General features: G+C 37.7%; 2 protein-coding genes across 4 annotated transcripts in view; one reads left to right on the top strand and one right to left on the bottom strand.

Annotated features, from left to right (window-relative positions):
- The first annotated feature begins 4205 nt into the window (after positions 1–4205).
- On the top strand, positions 4206–7338 carry LOC107683830 (creatine kinase M-type-like). Of its 2 annotated transcripts, none has more exons than XM_016479878.1 (7): positions 4206–4302; positions 5480–5689; positions 5804–5958; positions 6028–6160; positions 6234–6529; positions 6613–6802; positions 6890–7338. In XM_016479878.1, exons 2-7 carry the CDS (start codon positions 5500–5502, stop codon positions 7099–7101), a joined length of 1176 nt encoding a protein of 391 aa, XP_016335364.1. In that variant the 5' UTR covers positions 4206–4302; positions 5480–5499; the 3' UTR covers positions 7102–7338. The 2 variants fall into 2 exon arrangements, with proteins under 2 accessions (XP_016335364.1, XP_016335365.1); XM_016479879.1 differs by having other exon boundaries at positions 4214–4302; positions 5477–5689.
- Positions 7339–10893: 3555 nt separating this feature from the next.
- The window catches only part of LOC107683822 (MAP/microtubule affinity-regulating kinase 4-like), a 62307-nt gene continuing 56002 nt past the window's right edge, over positions 10894–17198 (bottom strand). Inside the window, exons 18-20 of one of the 2 annotated variants that reach the window (XM_016479866.1) lie at positions 15199–15281; positions 11695–11739; positions 10894–11432 (exon numbers count right to left, since the gene is read on the bottom strand). In XM_016479866.1, the coding sequence (XP_016335352.1) occupies positions 11389–11432; positions 11695–11739; positions 15199–15281 (172 nt within the window). In that variant the 3' untranslated portion in view covers positions 10894–11388. Of the gene's footprint in view, positions 11599–11694; positions 11740–15198; positions 15282–17198 lie in introns of both variants that reach the window. The other variant, XM_016479867.1, reaches the window with a different exon arrangement.

Here is a 17198-nt window from a genome sequence, read left to right as displayed (position 1 = left end):
TTGTCAACTTTAAGAGGCCAGTGATGCAAACAATGAAATACTCATAGAGACACATATGAAGAAGGATAAACCATTATTTTTAAAGGAAGATTTGTCAGAGCCCAAACAGATTGAAACAGGTGAGGGATGCGAAGAATGTTTTATATATATAAAAAAAATCCATATAGATAGTGAAAGCATGATATCAAGCAAAAATTAAATAATGTAATCAAGTTTTTTAATAATTTCAAATATAATGCCAATAAACGCAGATGTGTAAATAAGCTGATATTCCAATGAAAAATAAACGGTTACACTTTTTTTAAGGTGTTCTTGTTACAGTGTAATTATACATTTAAGTACTGAGTAATATTAATTAACAGCACGTATTTACTATAGGGTTAGGTTTAGGATTAGGGTTTTGGTTTTGTATTTGTTTTAGACAAGTACCATTCATTAAAGTATAAATGACTGAAGATGGCCAGAGGTGGAGAGGCTTTAGTCTAAGCAGACAGGTTATGGGAGAGCAGTGCTAAGCACAGAGAATGCAATGAACATGTCTGCATGAAGCATATGTAACACAAAACAGAACCAGCAAAGTGTCAGTATGGGAATCAAATGCTTAATGACCTTTCCACTGACAGTAAAAGCAAAGCGAGAACATATCTACCACCTTAGCGCTAAACCATATGACTCAATTTCAAGTTATCCAGCAATGTTTTTTTCACAGAGATGTACAGACCCATACTGCTGCATTGGACAAACACACTACATGTGGGGTATTATGCATGCATATCATGCATAAATGCATTTTGATTATGGTCACTTTAAATTCTGAGGGCAGAGGTCAATGTACAGGCAGAGGGAGGGATGGACAAATGAGGGACTCATAACTGAGTCAGTACAATTCAATCTGGTGAGATGGCATGGGGAGAGAGACAACCTTGCAACTTAGCACTAAACATAGTGCCTGTAGAGTAAGCCAGCTGTCCAACTCTGATTTCAACGGAAGAGACAGCAGCGGATGTGCATATAGGTGCTCAGAATCTCAAGTAAATCTCAGCTTTTTATATATATATATAAAAAAACTATGACCTACAGTAAAAGCAAAGGGAGAACATATCTGGCACATTAGCACTAAACCATGTGACTCAATGACAAGTTATGCAGCAATGTTTATTTTCACTAAGAGTTACAGACACATACTGCTGAACTAGAAAACACACCACATGTGGGTTATCATATTTGCATTTCATGTGCATAAATGATTTTGATTACAGTCAGTTTTTTATACAATAAAAAAACTAAGCTAGAGGGAAAAAACTAGAATGGTAGCAGGGTTACATATTTAGCCTAAATTAATATAATAATGATAATAAATATTTATTATCATTATTACAATTAATTTTATATAATTTCAATAAATTGTGTATTATGAAATTGTTGCATGATTTTAATTGTTGGATACAGTCGAGAAAGCCAAGGCCAAAATCACCATTCTAAGGTACAGATGTGTTTAAAACGAGCAAATTTTTTTATGCTAGATTCATGTTGTTTGCTAAAATAAAAAGTAATCAGACACCAATTTTTTACCCTATTTGTAGGAAGTGAAATATATAAAGATCACACATCAACATCAGTCCCACACTTTTGTCATGGGATCGCTGGACACGTCCCACCTCTGCTTATGTAAGTTAAAATGGAATAAACCGGCTGTCTGTTAAAACAGACTGGAGCTCAATTACATCTCTCGTTTCATCAGCCTGGGCCTTAGCAACTTGACTTGCTGACTTCTAATTTAAATGGTGAGTTGGCTGGGTTATACTGTTGACTTTTAAAACCTGAAGTGGAGAGCAAACACAATCTGAATACTTATGTCACATATAAATTTGTTTGAAAGCATGTGCATCGTACAATCCTGAAATACAACAGCTATCGGATAGCAGGAGACCGTCATACACATTCAGCTAAATATATCTCAAGGTACTCAGCTGACTGTTGAGTTATACAACAATGTGCAGACAGGAATTGACAAGTGCAACAACTTAAAGTAAAATTCTCATTTGCAAGGCATTTATTATTTGTGTGGTTCATTATCTTTTACAATCAGAGATAAAAAACAGAATAATTGCTCTAGGAACCAATTCAAAGATGGAAGACTATGGCTGTATTTTTGACACAGAGCTTTCAGAAGTCATGCCCTACGAATGGGGTCCAAAGAAGGTGCCATTATAACAGCTGTAGACACTAGACCCTATAGGTCTAATGTTTAGAAGGTTCTCTACATCAAATTACATTGCATGTAGATGTGATACTCTGCATGTAGACTCTGCAGTGGCCCCTACCCCTATTAATTCTTAAAAGACATAGGTGTATGCTGTTATGAGATAAGGGGGATTTCTCTGTTCATGGGGACCCCCACACACCCCATTATGCCCCACTCTCTGCTGGTTACTGTCCTCTCTCACTGCTAGGCATGCTAGGGTGTTGGATGCATGGCTGCTAATTTTGGAACAGACTGTGAGCTTGAGTTTTTTCCTTTCCCCTTTTAGCCCTTGACTTCTCCACCAAATCCAAAGGCTCTCCTGCAATATAGCATACAAAACTCAATGTTTTTTTAAACTGCAGAGATTTGGTCATCAGCAAAATAGGACATTTTGATCTGTCTTTGTACTTATTTTCATATCAAGTAATCCTGAGGTAAGAAAAATAGAAGTATAGATCACATCAGTGTCTATAGATACAAATGGGATCTGGCAGTTTTTGGCACAAGAAGGGGATAATGGTTAAACTAAGTTTGTCACATTGTGACACACAGACAGGGTGTAAGTGTGAAATTGGACCCTAAGTATTAATATAGAGTAAGGGGGATGGTTGAGTTGTCCTCTTCCTTCTTTCTGTACTGCACAAACCTGTCCCTTCACTGATGTTATGGGATTTTTTTTCTCAACAGGGTTCCTGAATATTCCACCCACCTGCTCAGTCATGTGCTCTTGAAGCATTTCCCAGGGAGGGAACCACAAATGAACCAATGGATGCACACTTGTGTTTTACTTATTCAAAAGAAAACTCCAGTGTGTTTCCTTGGGATTGTAGGGTTGAATTAAATAGATAAGAAATAATTAGTCCTGATCATGGATGTCCAAATTTTTGGTATAGTTCCAAGACCATCAGGCTGTGGATATGTCCAAAGGCAACTGTGTTCTGTTTTTTTTTCTGCAATGAAGAAGTTTAGTTTTATTTATGTAGGACACTGGTTTCAGATTGGCTGATAAGGCACCATAGCATCATGTCAAATGAGACATAAGAACAAATTCAAATGATCTTTAGAGGGAACTAAACTGAATGACTCCAATGCTTATTTCTCAGGAGAAATGGAATCATAAATGTTAAAAATGGGAAAAAAATAACTTCTGTGATAACTCCATTTAACCAGCTACTAAACTGTAAGCGGACTGGATTGTGTGATGTCACATTCTGCCTTTGAAAACCATTCGGATGATTATGCAAAGTGCCATATTTACACATATTCTCTCAGGTATAATTAACAAAAATATGTCATAGTTGCAATTTTTATATTGCTTGCAATGGTTTAAGTAGTACAGATCACTAACTGGACACTGAGAACACTACTGGGTACAGTACGAACTGTCTTCACCTCAAGGGACACATGATGCCTTCTCCTACGCAAAGTACATCTTACAAGACATGGACGAATATAGGGCTAACTACTACTTTAGTGAGAACAGTTAATAATGTATGCTATTTCATAAGTAAACAATATGTTTTAGCATAAAAAGTGCATATACCATATAAAGGCATTTTTAACTGAAAGTGAATATTATGATACATTTTTTGTGGGCTTTGTTTAAATGTTAGTCCTTTTTCGCAATTTCTCTGTGAAAAGAATAAAGTAGCAAAGACAGTTTTAGGCCTCAACACAACAGTACTATCCAAGTAATAACTGAATGCATTATAGGTCTTAAAATGAGGAAATTAAGCTTTTTTTTTGTGCTTCTACAGTGTCTTCGAGTTATTTCATAACTGAGCAAGAGAGAGAACGTGCCACTGTGAGGGGGTGGGGACAGCTGTCTCCTGTCTCGGGTGTTGTGATGTAGCTTCTTTCCTTTTAGAACCTGAAACCCCAATCAAGCACCGCAGCTGTCCAATGAGATTCAAGCATGCATGAGCCGAGCAACCAATGGGCAGCAAACATCGAAGTATATAAACCAAGGTCTGACATCTTGCAAAGCTGGGCAACCCCTACATTGGCTTGGTGAACAGGATCTGATCCCAAGGACTGTTACATTTTCTCCCATACAGGTAAACTCAGCTACGGTTCAGAGATTTTACAAGGGTGGGAATAACGGGTATTTGATGAAACATGAAAAACTTCAGCAAAAAGGACGTAATACATTGCAGCTTTATGTGCCAAAATATTCCCCATACAAATTAATGAAACCTCATTGGGGTTAATGACCAGATCCCAGATGCACAATATCTGGATTCTTCTTGAATTACTCTCTTGATTGTTGGAGTATTAGACATGCTGTTTCATATTTTTAAAGTTGCTTTTCTCATGGCAGACCTGTAGAAAGCTTGTCCTTGCCTGATAAGCTTCAAAGAGTCCTAATGCATTGGAAAGCTATTAAATAGGCAGTCTGGAGTAGATTGCTGTCTATGGCAGGAATGATCTGTGTGTGCGCTTGACACCTGCTGTAATTCGGTGCAAGGTCATGTCATCTGGGGGAATTTATAGCTGATGTATTTTACTTAAGTCTATTTATACTTCAGATATTGCATTCTTTTTGTATGAATGCAACTGCATGCAAAAGCTGTGAATATGTGGACAAATAGATTAGGATGATTGATTACTCCTAAACTGTAAGCGTTTGATATTTCTAACATTTTGCTAATTACATTTTGCAAAAGCTAAATTGACATGGGCATAATACCAATTATGGGATTGAGTGTGCATGCTCCACCCTCAGCAGAAAGTAGAGAGGTGAATGTGCTATCTGCTTTGAGTGATGGGAGTGAGTTTGGCACCCATGCTAAAAATATCACCAGCTGTCTGATGCATATAAGCATGCGAGCTATTCAACCACCACTCCATGTAGAAATATGAGGTGCTGGTTAGACATAGCACCATATTTTGTTACTAGGAGACTGAAGTTTACTTGGGACACAAAATATAGTATGCATTAACCTTGTCTGCAACTGCTGGCATCTTAATCTGGAAACTAGCGCTGCTTATCCTTGACCTAATGCAAATGGTTAGTTGGTCATAATTCTCTGTTTCAATGTTAGCGTTGAGAGACGCTGGTTCCCCTTCTTTCTTGGGTCCAATGAGTAAGCTACACCTTAGTAGGCCTGGGACAATGCTCCTGGTTGTCCACCCTAACAACGGCTCTGCAGACAAGATTTGCAGACTTATCTAAGTCGCCAAAGCACATAGTAAGTACTTTGCCAACTTACCTTACTACTTGTCTATCGGCAGATCGCCGGAAAAGTGCAATCATGACTAAGAACTGCAACAACGATTACAAGATGAAGTTCTCTCTGGAGGAGGAGTACCCTGACCTCTCCCAGCACAACAACCACATGGCCAAGGTCCTGACTAAGGACATCTACAACAAGCTCAGGAGCAAGTCAACCCCCAGTGGATTCACCCTGGATGACTGCATCCAGACCGGTGTGGACAACCCTGGTTAGTAGAACATGTCTGAATACATTCCCCCATAGTGGCCGATCTCTCGAGATACCACAAGCAATGTTTTACTTAGAAGATACATAAAGCACTACCTTTTGATACCAATTCTAGGCCATCCCTTCATCATGACCGTCGGCTGTGTGGCTGGTGATGAGGAGTCCTACGAAGTCTTCAAGGAATTGTTTGACCCCATCATTTCTGACCGTCACGGTGGCTACAAGCCCACCGACAAGCACACTACTGATCTGAACTGGGAGAACCTGAAGGTATGCTAAAGTTCTTTACATTATCATGGCGGTTTTAATCTACTGTGGCTGATGTTTACCTGTGCGCAGGGTGGTGATGACCTTGACCCCAACTACGTTCAGAGCAGCCGTGTGCGTACCGGCCGCAGCATCAAGGGAATCACCCTGCCTACCACCAACAGCCGTGGTGAGCGTAGAACTGTGGAGAAGCTGTCCATTGAGGGTGAGTCTCACTGACATTATGTCCTGACATCCACAAAGCAACATGCATGGTCTTACTGACGTTCCTCTCACAGCTCTGAACAGCCTGGATGGCGAGTTCAAGGGCAAGTACTACCCTCTGAAGGACATGACTGACAAGGAACAGGAGCAGCTCATTGCTGACCACTTCCTGTTTGACAAGCCTGTGTCCCCCCTGCTGTTGGCTGCTGGCATGGCTCGCGACTGGCCTGACGCAAGAGGCATCTGGCACAATGACAACAAGACCTTCCTGGTGTGGGTGAATGAGGAGGATCACCTGCGTGTCATCTCCATGCAGAAGGGCGGCAACATGAAGGAGGTCTTCAAGAGGTTCTGCGTTGGCCTGCAGAAGGTAAACCCCATTACTTTTAATCCTTTGGTCATCTACTGCGAAGATAAGCAACCAAAGGCCTGACTCCTTGTTGTATATTGCAGATTGAGGAAGTCTTCAAGAAGCATAACCACGGTTTCATGTGGAACGAGCATCTTGGTTTCATCCTGACCTGCCCCTCTAACTTGGGTACCGGCCTGCGCGGTGGTGTCCACGTCAAGCTGCCCAAACTCAGCACACATGCCAAATTTGAGGAGATCCTGACCAGACTGCGTCTTCAGAAGCGCGGCACAGGTGGGCTTGAAATCGCTGAACGTATAAAATGGCAGAGTTACACTGTGATCATCATTTTGAGAGACTCTTTGTGCTTCTATTATGCAGGTGGTGTGGATACTGCCTCTGTCGGTGGTGTGTTCGACGTCTCCAACGCTGACCGTCTGGGCTCCTCCGAGGTGCAGCAGGTGCAGATGGTGGTCGATGGTGTGAAGCTCATGGTTGAAATGGAAAAGAAACTGGAGAAGGGCGAGTCCATCAGTCCGTCAGAAAAAGTTTTTTTTTTTTTTTTTTTTTTTTTTTTTAATTTGTTCTTTTAAGCAGTCATGCCATCTTGACTTTTCCGAGACACTCCACCCTGCTCCCTTTTTTCCTACTTTTTTTCTCTTTCCTTTCTTTCCTGCTGTCTCCTTTTTCCTGCACTTTTCCTTCTTATCTTCCTGTAACATCCTGGGATCAAACCTCCACATAGCTAGAAAACCCTAGCTATGTTGTATTCACCTAAACTTTTTTTTTTGGTTGTACAAAGTTAATAAACGGCCCCATGTAACAATCAACTGTGTTTTAAGTCTTTACATTCTTGACAAGTCAGACACAGCTGTGAACTTTATGTATGTAATGTATAATTATGGGGGATCCATTCAGAATTTTCAAACATCAACTGAACATCAAAACATAATCTGAACTTTATGCACACTTTCATGAATACAGTCAGCTAAGCTGACCCAAAAGTCATTTTGAACACTAAAATAGCAGTAATTTGTGCAGAATAGCACAATGACAGTCAACAATAGTTCAAGCATGGTTTGTCATTTCTTTCAGTTATTATGAAGCCAGATCACGTTTGTTTGAATTATAACAAGTTAGAATATTTGCAAATCTTACACAATATATATTCAACCTGTAATGCAATAAATTAATAGAAATTGCTGGTACAAAAGCAAATATGTTTTAGATAATTACTCGAATGAATAACACACTTCCCAAAGACCAAAGAGCAAATTGGAAAGTGTGATTTGAAAAGCACACATACACTAATCCAAATAGGTTCATACCTGTATCTCTGGATATCTGGTTTAGAGCTACCAAATGAGTATGATTTGGCTTCCAAAAAGAAAATAATTAATTACTCTAGATAATAAGATCTCTATTGTCAAGTATTCCTTATATATTCCCAATATATTTCCTTAAAACTTGCATTAAGCAAATATCTTATACATTTTTAACAGAACAAAATAAACAGACAGACAAATCACTGGATTTCAGACAAATGTTGTATTAATCATTCTTGCATTTTCTCACATTGCACAGCTCAGACATATTCCAATCTTGACGATGAGGACTTACGATGTCAAATCAGAGATAAACAAAGTCAACAGTCTGTTTGTGGCCATTCAGCAGAGTGCACTTCTGGCAAGATAACAGAGGTTTCTCATCAGCGTAACAAATACAAGAGCAACACAAAGAGCATTGTGTCTCGACTTGGCTCGATAAATTGCACCATTTGAAGGGAGAACTGCTTTTAAACAGGTGATGTTGCTCACTCAGCCCTAAAGTGCTACGGTGTGACCATATAATATGACGAATCTAAAAACAAGGAGGCTCAGGAAAGCAGACATCACCTACTCAACCTGCATCACTGGCAAGTTTGACGACCAACAAAATCATTAAAAAATGAGGAGAAAACGCTATCACTTTCAGCACTTGCATTGTCAGCGGCTCCGCATGTTGTCTACGGTTCGAAATGGCGTGGCTTTCACATGTGTTTTTTGTGAATATGGTTATTTAAACGAGGATAAAATTAAACATACTCTTCTCGCCGGCACAGCGGAAGATTAGAAATCAAAAAATGAGTTAAATAGCAGCAGTTAAAAGGAATGACAATGTACAGAGTGAACACGTGACAAAAAATGGGTGTTAAAAAACAAGATGGCTAAGATACCAGGTAAAATCAGCGGTAAAACAGGCCTGGTAAAGGGTGTTCCTTCAGCAGGTGCCCAGTTCTCAATGTATGTGTGCCAGTCTTTGTAGGCTTAGAGGGGGCGGGGCTACGTCCACTCATCCCATCTTTCTGTCCCATGCTTTTGTCCCTGCTCTCCACCCCCTCTTGCCCTCAGAGTTCCAGTTCTTTGGACACTTTGGTGGCGATGTCCCGAAAGGCAAGCGGTGCCCCCCACAGGCGCTTAAATCGAACACCGCTGGTCTCGGCGGGGAAGAGAAAAATATATTAGAAATATGTAAGAGCAAAAATGTTCACTTCATAGAAACGGAGTAAACTGTGTGGACTACTAGTCTGTGATATTATTTAAAAAGGTAACACTTTGTAGTAAAGTTCTATTTGTTTACATTAGGTAGAGCATTGGGCAACACCAATTAACAAGAACCAACTTTTAATTCTTTTACATTTAATAATCTAGATTAATGTTAATTTTTAATATACACTATTGTTTATTGATAATTCATGTCAGTTCATATTACATTGAAACTATTTTTTTAAAACTAAAACTGTGTGAGAAGAAATTAACATTAATTTTGATTAATAACTGCTTTAATCATTGCTTGTTAGTTTATGATATGTAATATGTTAAAGGGATAGTTCACCCAAAAATGAAAAATTGATGTTTATCTGCTTACCCCCAGGGCATCCAAGAAACACAAACCGTTGCAGTCTGTCAGTCTTATAATGGAGGTGAATGGGAATCACGGCTAAAACATACAATAAAACAACAAAAAAATTTTTTTTATTAAAAATAAATTTGAAAATAAAAATGTGCGGATCGCAGACTTATAAGTGCATTACCGCCACCTATCTCTCAAATGGACCATTGACACTCCTAAATTGAGATTGTAGATAGAGTCTCAATGGTTCATTTGAGAGATAGGTGGCGGTAATGCACTTATAAGTCACTTATAAGAAGACGAAGACGCCTCACGCGCCTGCTGTTGAGAACGCGCTCAGGAAAGTTCGAACAGTTCGGACATTGCGTGAATCAGAGGTAAAAAACGATATAAATACTGTTCAGTTTCTTGCACAGACCGATCGTTTTGTGTCTTTACACATCAATGTATCGTCATGAGCCGCAGGGTTTAATTTGGTTTTGTTTGTGTATGTTTTTTTTTTAGTTTTATTGTATGTTTTAGCCGTGATTCCCATTCACCTCCATTATAAGACTGATAGACTGCAACGGTTTGTGTTAAAAATCTTCGTTTGTGTTCTACTGAAGAAACAAATTCACCTACATCTTGGATGCCCTGGGGGTAAGCAGATAAACATCACATTTTCATTTTTGGGTGAACTATCCCTTTAACTAATGTTAACTGAACCATGTGGTAAAGTGTTACCAACAAAATCTAAATAGTTTGAAATAAACATCCTAAAAAAGTCTGAACCCCTTCTACAATCAAAAAAGAGAGGAAATGTTCAAATAAACACTAAAACCTGTTACCTGTCAGGAGACACTGGACTTCTTCAGGATAATAAAACCATTTTCAAAAACAGTTACAATCTGAGCATTATTTAAATTCAGTGTGACTATCAGAAAAAACTGGAGAACATTTTGGAAGGCCTGAATAAAATGTGAATGCCATTAATTTAAAAAACAAATGTCAAGACATACACTGCCATTTAAAAGTTTTGGGTCTGTTATATATATGCATTTTTAATGTTTTTGAAAGAAGTCTCACCAAGGCTGCATGTATTTGATCATAAATACAGTAATATTGTGAACAATAATTACAATTTTAATATCCATTGTATTTTTTCTTTTTCAAATATATTTTAAAATGTAATCTATTCCTGTGATGGTAAAGCTGAATTTTCAGCAGCCATTACTTCAGGCTTCAGTGTCACATGATTTTTTGAGTAATCATTCTAATATGCTGATTTGCTGCTCAAGTAACCAAAGAATATAATATAAATGTATATTGAATATAAAATTTAAGGGACAGCATTTATTTGAAATTTCATTTTAAAGACATTATAAATGTTTCTAGTCACTTTTCATATATTTATGCATCCTTGCTGAAAAAAAGTATTACTTTCTTTTTGTTTTTTTAAAATAAAAATCTTACTGACCCCAAACCTTTGCGCAGTAGTATATAAAAAAAACATTCATACTTCAATTAATGGGGGCATACAAATATAGGGATAAAATATAATAATAATAATCAAGCAAAAATATTGGGTAGAGCACTACTGTGTGTTTATGCTGAAATTAACAAAACTCAGAACAGATTCCTGTGCAGCCATACATCACTTGTCATGCACTACACACATTATTCCTAAATGTAAATCTCAACTGGATGTAAACTGCATTCAAAGTACATACACTTAGCAGCTTTTAACAAAAAATATTTGGAGATTAATAATTAAAAATGTCATTCAAACATCCATGTTAAAAACTGAAATGTGATTTTCCAAATGCAACAGCCAACCACTGTCAGTGAATATGGAAAAGGTAAAGGGAAGGACAAGTACGGATCTAAATAAACTCTACATACACCTAAGCTAGTTTTGATGCACACAGTACACAGTTCTATACAATTAACAAAATGCAGTCACATTCTGATCAGTCTGATCTGCCATGGCACGGATCACATGCTAGAAATTACCTGTATTTTTTAGCCTGACTTTTTGTAGTTGTATCTGTAGCTAAGAAGAAGTAACAGAGAGTTAAAATCGTATGAGGAAGTTTTTATTTTTTCCGAGCAAATATCATTAAATCATCTATCTGGATGACCGTTTCATGCTATTATTATTATTCATTTTCCTCTACCTATTTTCTGTCTTTTGTCTGTTTGAGTTGTTTGCTTGTTTTCTGCAATGAAGAAGATGGTCCAAAATTGGAGGATGGATGGCTTATGTTACTTCCTCAGTCATTTGTGTGTATTAAAAAGAATTGGGAAAAACTCACCTTGTGACCGGAGATCTGCAGACTCTCTCAGGTTCGTCTGTGACCCTCAAAAGGAAGACAAAGGTTCATGTTAGGAATCAACCAGCCAATAGAGCGACAATTATTCTTCATCCCACCCTCCACAAACAACCAATCGCAAGAGTTCACATCTAACACCACAGACTTGCACTGTTACATTGACGTCACCTTCAGCAATCCACAATAATCACCACTGACAACAAAAGAAAGTGACGACAGTGATGGATTTACAGGGTAGGATTATGTATTAAATATATTAATTACGTTTTTCAGATGTCACCACGTATTGTTTAATGTCAGTGTAACACAAATTAAAGAAACATTCACAACTGTATCCTTAAAAACTAATAAAAAATAAAATCTATATAAATGTATTTCTTGCGTGTCTGGTAATATGCTTTTAAGTTTATTAATCTACTATTCTACATGAGACGTTAGAACAATATTAGTAGTTATTAATATAGCTTTAAACAAAGAAAGTGCTAGTCGACTGATGTTCACATGAGGGCGCTATGGATCAAGGCTGCTTTTATGAGCACTAGTGAAACTTTCCATTCACATGATGTAGCAAATGAGGTGGCCAGTGGATTCCCTCTTAAAGGGATAGTACAGGGGCCTCTTCCTCAAACATTACAGTGAAAATGGAGGGCTCTATGTTGGGTGTAAATAAACCATATCTGGACAGAAAAATTACATGGTAAGCAGGGGAGGCAAATGAGCTTCGCCAACGGTGAGTGGGATTTGGCATGAGAGGATGAAATACATGTGACATAACTAATCTGGGTTTAAAGCGGAGAGAGGAAACCCCTGCTCTGCTTGCCTTGTCCAAAAGTAGGCTTTTGTGATAGAACAGTCCAGATGAAATTGTTTTAAATGGCTGCTTCTGCATTTTTTTTTATTGTATTAATTCACTATAATCACTAGAAACCTGATAAAGGCATACAGTTTTCCTCGGACCAAGCTAAGTGCCATTCCTGTGAATGAGTAAAAGGTGAGAGTAATGCATAAATGAGTGCATGAAAAAAGTAGTACATGGATGGTGCTGGTGTAAAAGGCCCCTTGAGCAAATACAAATACAACGCTTTTTCAAATATTAAAATATCTGCAGAAAAAAAAAAGTTTTACAAAATCCATTCACAATAACCAAAATAATGTTTGTTCCCAAAAACAAAACAAAAATTCTGTCACCCTCATGTTTCAAACATAATTATTTTCTTCTTATCACAAGCAAAATATTTTGCATAATACGCAAATTGGGACTGTCATGTTGTGGAAATGATAAATAAAGACCTGTAAAATCAGTCCTTATGACTTGTATGCAAGTCTTCCTCTTCGCTGTCACTCTAAAAACTTATTTGATTAATATATATGTTGTGGCAAGACTTTGCACGACACGTCTTGATATACCATATTCGAAATAAATGCAATTAAAGAGTCACAACAAAGAGGAAGATATTCAGCAAATAACACTTTAAGCAAATTGTATGATTTCAGAAGACTTAAAATAGAGCGTAGCTGTTCCTGTGCACTTTTTCAGTGTCCTTGGTTCTGAAAATGTTTTTCCATTTACTTTTTCCCATATAGGGACTTTTAAAGTCTTCATTAAAAAATAATTATACAACATGAATTGAAGGGATAGTTCACCCAAAAAAGAAAATTCTATCATTAATTACTCAACGTAATGTCGTTCCAAACCTGTAAGACTTTTGTTCATCTTCGGAGCACAAATGAAGATATTTATAATGAAATCCGAGAGCTTTCTGACCCTGCATAGACAGCAACGCAACTACCACGTTCAAGGCCCAGAAAGTAGTAAGGACATCGTTAAAATAGTCCATGTGACATCAGTGGTTCAACCGTAATTTAATGAAGCTACGAGAATACTTTTTGTGTGAAAAGAAAACGAAAATAAGCTTATTCTTCTCTTCTGTGTCAGTCTTTGACATGCGTTCAGGTCAGAGTACCACAATGCATACGTGTGATGCTGCTGACGCAGGAGCGGCCATTCTGACGTATAACCCGGATGCACTGAGCCTTGTTTACAAGCAGAGGAAGACTCGCGCTGTACATAAAACAGCCTTTGTAACATGTCTGAAGATTTTGACAGAGAGGATGACTTGCAATTTTTTGCCCAGCCTTACTTATTGGAACCAGAATACAGAGATGATTAACTGTGAGATGGTCGTTCTATGTCAGAGCGCCGGGTCCTGTGTCAGCATGAACGTGCATCGAAGATTGACATGGAATAAATTGTTGAACAAATTTCTTTGCACACAAAAAGTATTCTCTTAGCTTCATAAAATTATGGTTGAACCACTGATGTCACATGGTCTATTTTAACGATGTCCTTACCTTCTTTCTAGGCCTTGGACGTGTCAGTTGCATTGCTCTCTATGGAGGGTCAGAAAGCTCTCGGACTTCCTCAAAAATATCTTAATTTGTGTTCGAATGGAACGAAGGTCTTGCAGGTTTGAAACGACATGAGGGTAAGCAATTAATTACAGAATTTTCATTTTTGGATGAACTAACCCTTTAAAATCAACCAGCTACGAGGTGAATCATAACGTTACAAAGATTTATTTAAAGCAAAAAAATATTTGAGAAGTGCACAAGAAGACACAGGGACAAGAATGTCTACTTAGGGAGATTGAGGATTATGTCATTCACAATACTTCAATTCAATTCAACTCAATTCAAGTTTATTTGTATAGCGCTTTTCACGATGCAAATCGTTGCAAACCAGCTTTACAGAAAAGTCTCTACATTATATTTAGTAATAGCTTATCAGTGGTGACTGTCTCACGTTGATGTCCATATGGCAGAAATGTACGGTAAAAATCAAGCAGTTAGTTATTAATGTCATGTAATGAAAAATTTGGTAGTTTTGTATGTTCTTCATGGGAGTGTGTGGATGCTGAAGAGTTCTTTTGGTGCAATTTGCAGAGACTCTCAGTTTGGTGGAGATTTCTTTGCAGAATCATGGGTAATGCGTTTTTTTTAAATCAGGAATTCTGCTGTTAAACCTAAATATTTAAAAAATAAGTTAAATAATGCAGAATGATGGCATCAGCAGAAGCATAATATCGATTAACAACCTTGTAGCTCACAGTAGGTCTGTCTTGAAAGGTTTAGAAGTTATGGTTCAAAGCAATATCTCTATGGTGAAAATGAATGGGATTTTAACTTCTGAAACCACACTTTTGCACTCTACATAGCATATGAGTCATATGACGCATTTTTTGGAGCTTGGCATGTCACACTTATTCCAGAAGAAAGAAAACCATACAGGTTTGGAATGACATGAGGGTGAGTATGATGACTATCCAAAATGTACATTTTTGAGCAAATTATCCCTTTAAAATGCAACTAAATAATATGTGTACAAGCTCAAGGAACACAACACATGTGCCAAAGAGAGCGGTGAGACTGTGAGTATTTTGACAGACTGAGAGATGGAGAAAGGCCACAAACAGGAAGAAAACTTACTAACTGTTTTTGATCCCTGTGGCAGAGTGCAGCCCGAGACTGACTTGTTTGAGCTCTGGCGCTTAGAGGGGTCAAGATTGACCCTAGTTGATGAAGGGAAGGAAAAAGGACAGTGAAGAGAAGGACAGAAAGAAGAAGGGGAACAGGAAGATCAAGAGAGAAATAAGATTGCAGCAAGGAAAAAAAAGCAAAGAAACAAATAAACAAAATAGAAACACTGAGCATCCAACAATTGCCAAGACCAAGAGATAGAGGGACACGAGGGGGAGCATGTGCCTGAAGCTCTCGGTTAATAACAGAGGAGGCTTGAGGAAGAGATAATGCAGAGAGTACATATGCAAACTTGTGCAGAAAAAAGGACTTTATCCATTGATGTCACCCTAGATAGGTTAATCTAATCGGGAAGTTTCTTTTAAGAGATGGAAGTGTTGCTCTAATCTAATAAAGAGCTTCTAGTTGTGTATCCCTGCAAAAGTCCTTCGTTCTGGCTTTCTGCCCAGAGAGGCACATAAACAATTTCACTGAGGATGCTGAAGAGCAAAGCGCCCCATCAGCGTTCCTACACGCTACTGAACATCTCAATTACATTACGGACTCCAAAAGCTCCCATATCTAACTCCATTACCTCCTCAGATTCCACAGGACAATGGGCACCAAACCAAATGAAAAATGACTTTGTAAACTGATTGGCTCCAGCAGTGGAGCCTCTGTCATTTTGATATCATGCAGCTAATGGGCCGGTCACGTCAAAGACGATAACTATAATGATAACTATAACTATAAAGTTATAAAAATGTTCTTCTAATTCAGAGAGAATAGAGAGACAGAGGAATGATATCATTAGAAACACTTTCAGAACATTTTTTCTAGCTGATGAACGATAAAAACTCACACAGCCAATCAGAATCCACCTGACTTCAAGATAAACAAAATGTTATTGTCCGTTTGTATGGACACAAATATAGTTTTTATAATTATTGTCCATTGGTGTAGATGCTAATTTAGTTAATATAGTTATACTTCTGTTGGTGTGGATGCTGTTGTTTTTGCCTTTTCATGACTTTATTTTTAAAGTCCTGGTGTCCTCTATAGAGAACATTAAGATTATTTTTCAAAAATGTCTTTTTTTTTTCTTCATTTTTTCTTATGCTCTAAACAATGTAATGACATTAAATAATTGTTTTTTTTCCTGGTAGTCAGGAGGATATAGTAATCATTATAGTTACTGTCTGTTGGTATGGTAATTCTCATTATAGTTATCTTCTGTTGGTGTAGACACTAATATTATGATGGTTAGAGTTATTGTCTGTTGGTGTGGACGTTATAGTATAGACGTTATCATTATAGTCACCGTCCATTGCTGTGGACATTAATATATTGTTCATTGGTGTGGATGTTAATATAGATATCATTATAGTTATCATCCACTGGTGTGGATGCTAATATAGTTATTTTTATAGTTATCTTTATATTTATGGTTCTTGGGATGGATGCTAATATAGTTATTGTTAATAGTTATAGTTATATTTATAGTTATCGTCCATTGGTGTGGACATTAATATAGTTCTGTCATGATAACTATATAATATACATGGGCAATGTTAATGTGTTTGGTCTTGGCAGAATAGATCTGCTGCAGCAGATTAAGTACAGAGACTTGCAACTGCCAATACATGCTGCTACATGTAATAAATACTGCTGCAGCACATATAACACATATAAAATAACCCCCATATATAACATACATGAAATTACCCTGTAGTAGATCTATACAGGTGGAGCTGGGGAAGGTGGAGGGTTTCTGAACCGCACTGCAACTGCTACACCAAGCGCTAGCCAAGTATTTGAATGTTGTGCAGCAAGCTCATTGGCTGCTGATGTGAAAAGAAACCAATCAGCTGCACTATGTGATTATATCAGATTGAGTTAGAACCTATCAGCCTGCGCCATCTAGAGTTTCATGACAGAACTTTGCATTAATCCTTATAGTTATGTTTATA

The sequence above is a fragment of the Sinocyclocheilus anshuiensis genome, unplaced genomic scaffold (genome assembly GCF_001515605.1).
Source record: "Sinocyclocheilus anshuiensis isolate Anshui unplaced genomic scaffold, SAMN03320099.WGS_v1.1 scaffold2925, whole genome shotgun sequence".
Classification (NCBI taxonomy): Eukaryota; Metazoa; Chordata; class Actinopteri; order Cypriniformes; family Cyprinidae; genus Sinocyclocheilus; species Sinocyclocheilus anshuiensis.
The sequence above is the reverse complement of the archived record's forward strand: the minus strand, read 5'-3'. Positions and strand labels throughout refer to the sequence as shown.

What these genes read in the sequence shown, in the direction of transcription:
- LOC107683830 (XM_016479878.1), top strand. Translation starts at nt 5,500, where the DNA reads ATGACTAAGAACTGCAACAACGATTACAAGATGAAGTTCTCTCTGGAG. An exon ending in GACCGGTGTGGACAACCCTG is followed by an intron (nt 5,690 to 5,803) that starts GTTAGTAGAACA and finishes TACCAATTCTAG; the next exon opens with GCCATCCCTTCATCATGACC. An exon ending in TCTTCAGAAGCGCGGCACAG is followed by an intron (nt 6,803 to 6,889) that starts GTGGGCTTGAAA and finishes TCTATTATGCAG; the next exon opens with GTGGTGTGGATACTGCCTCT.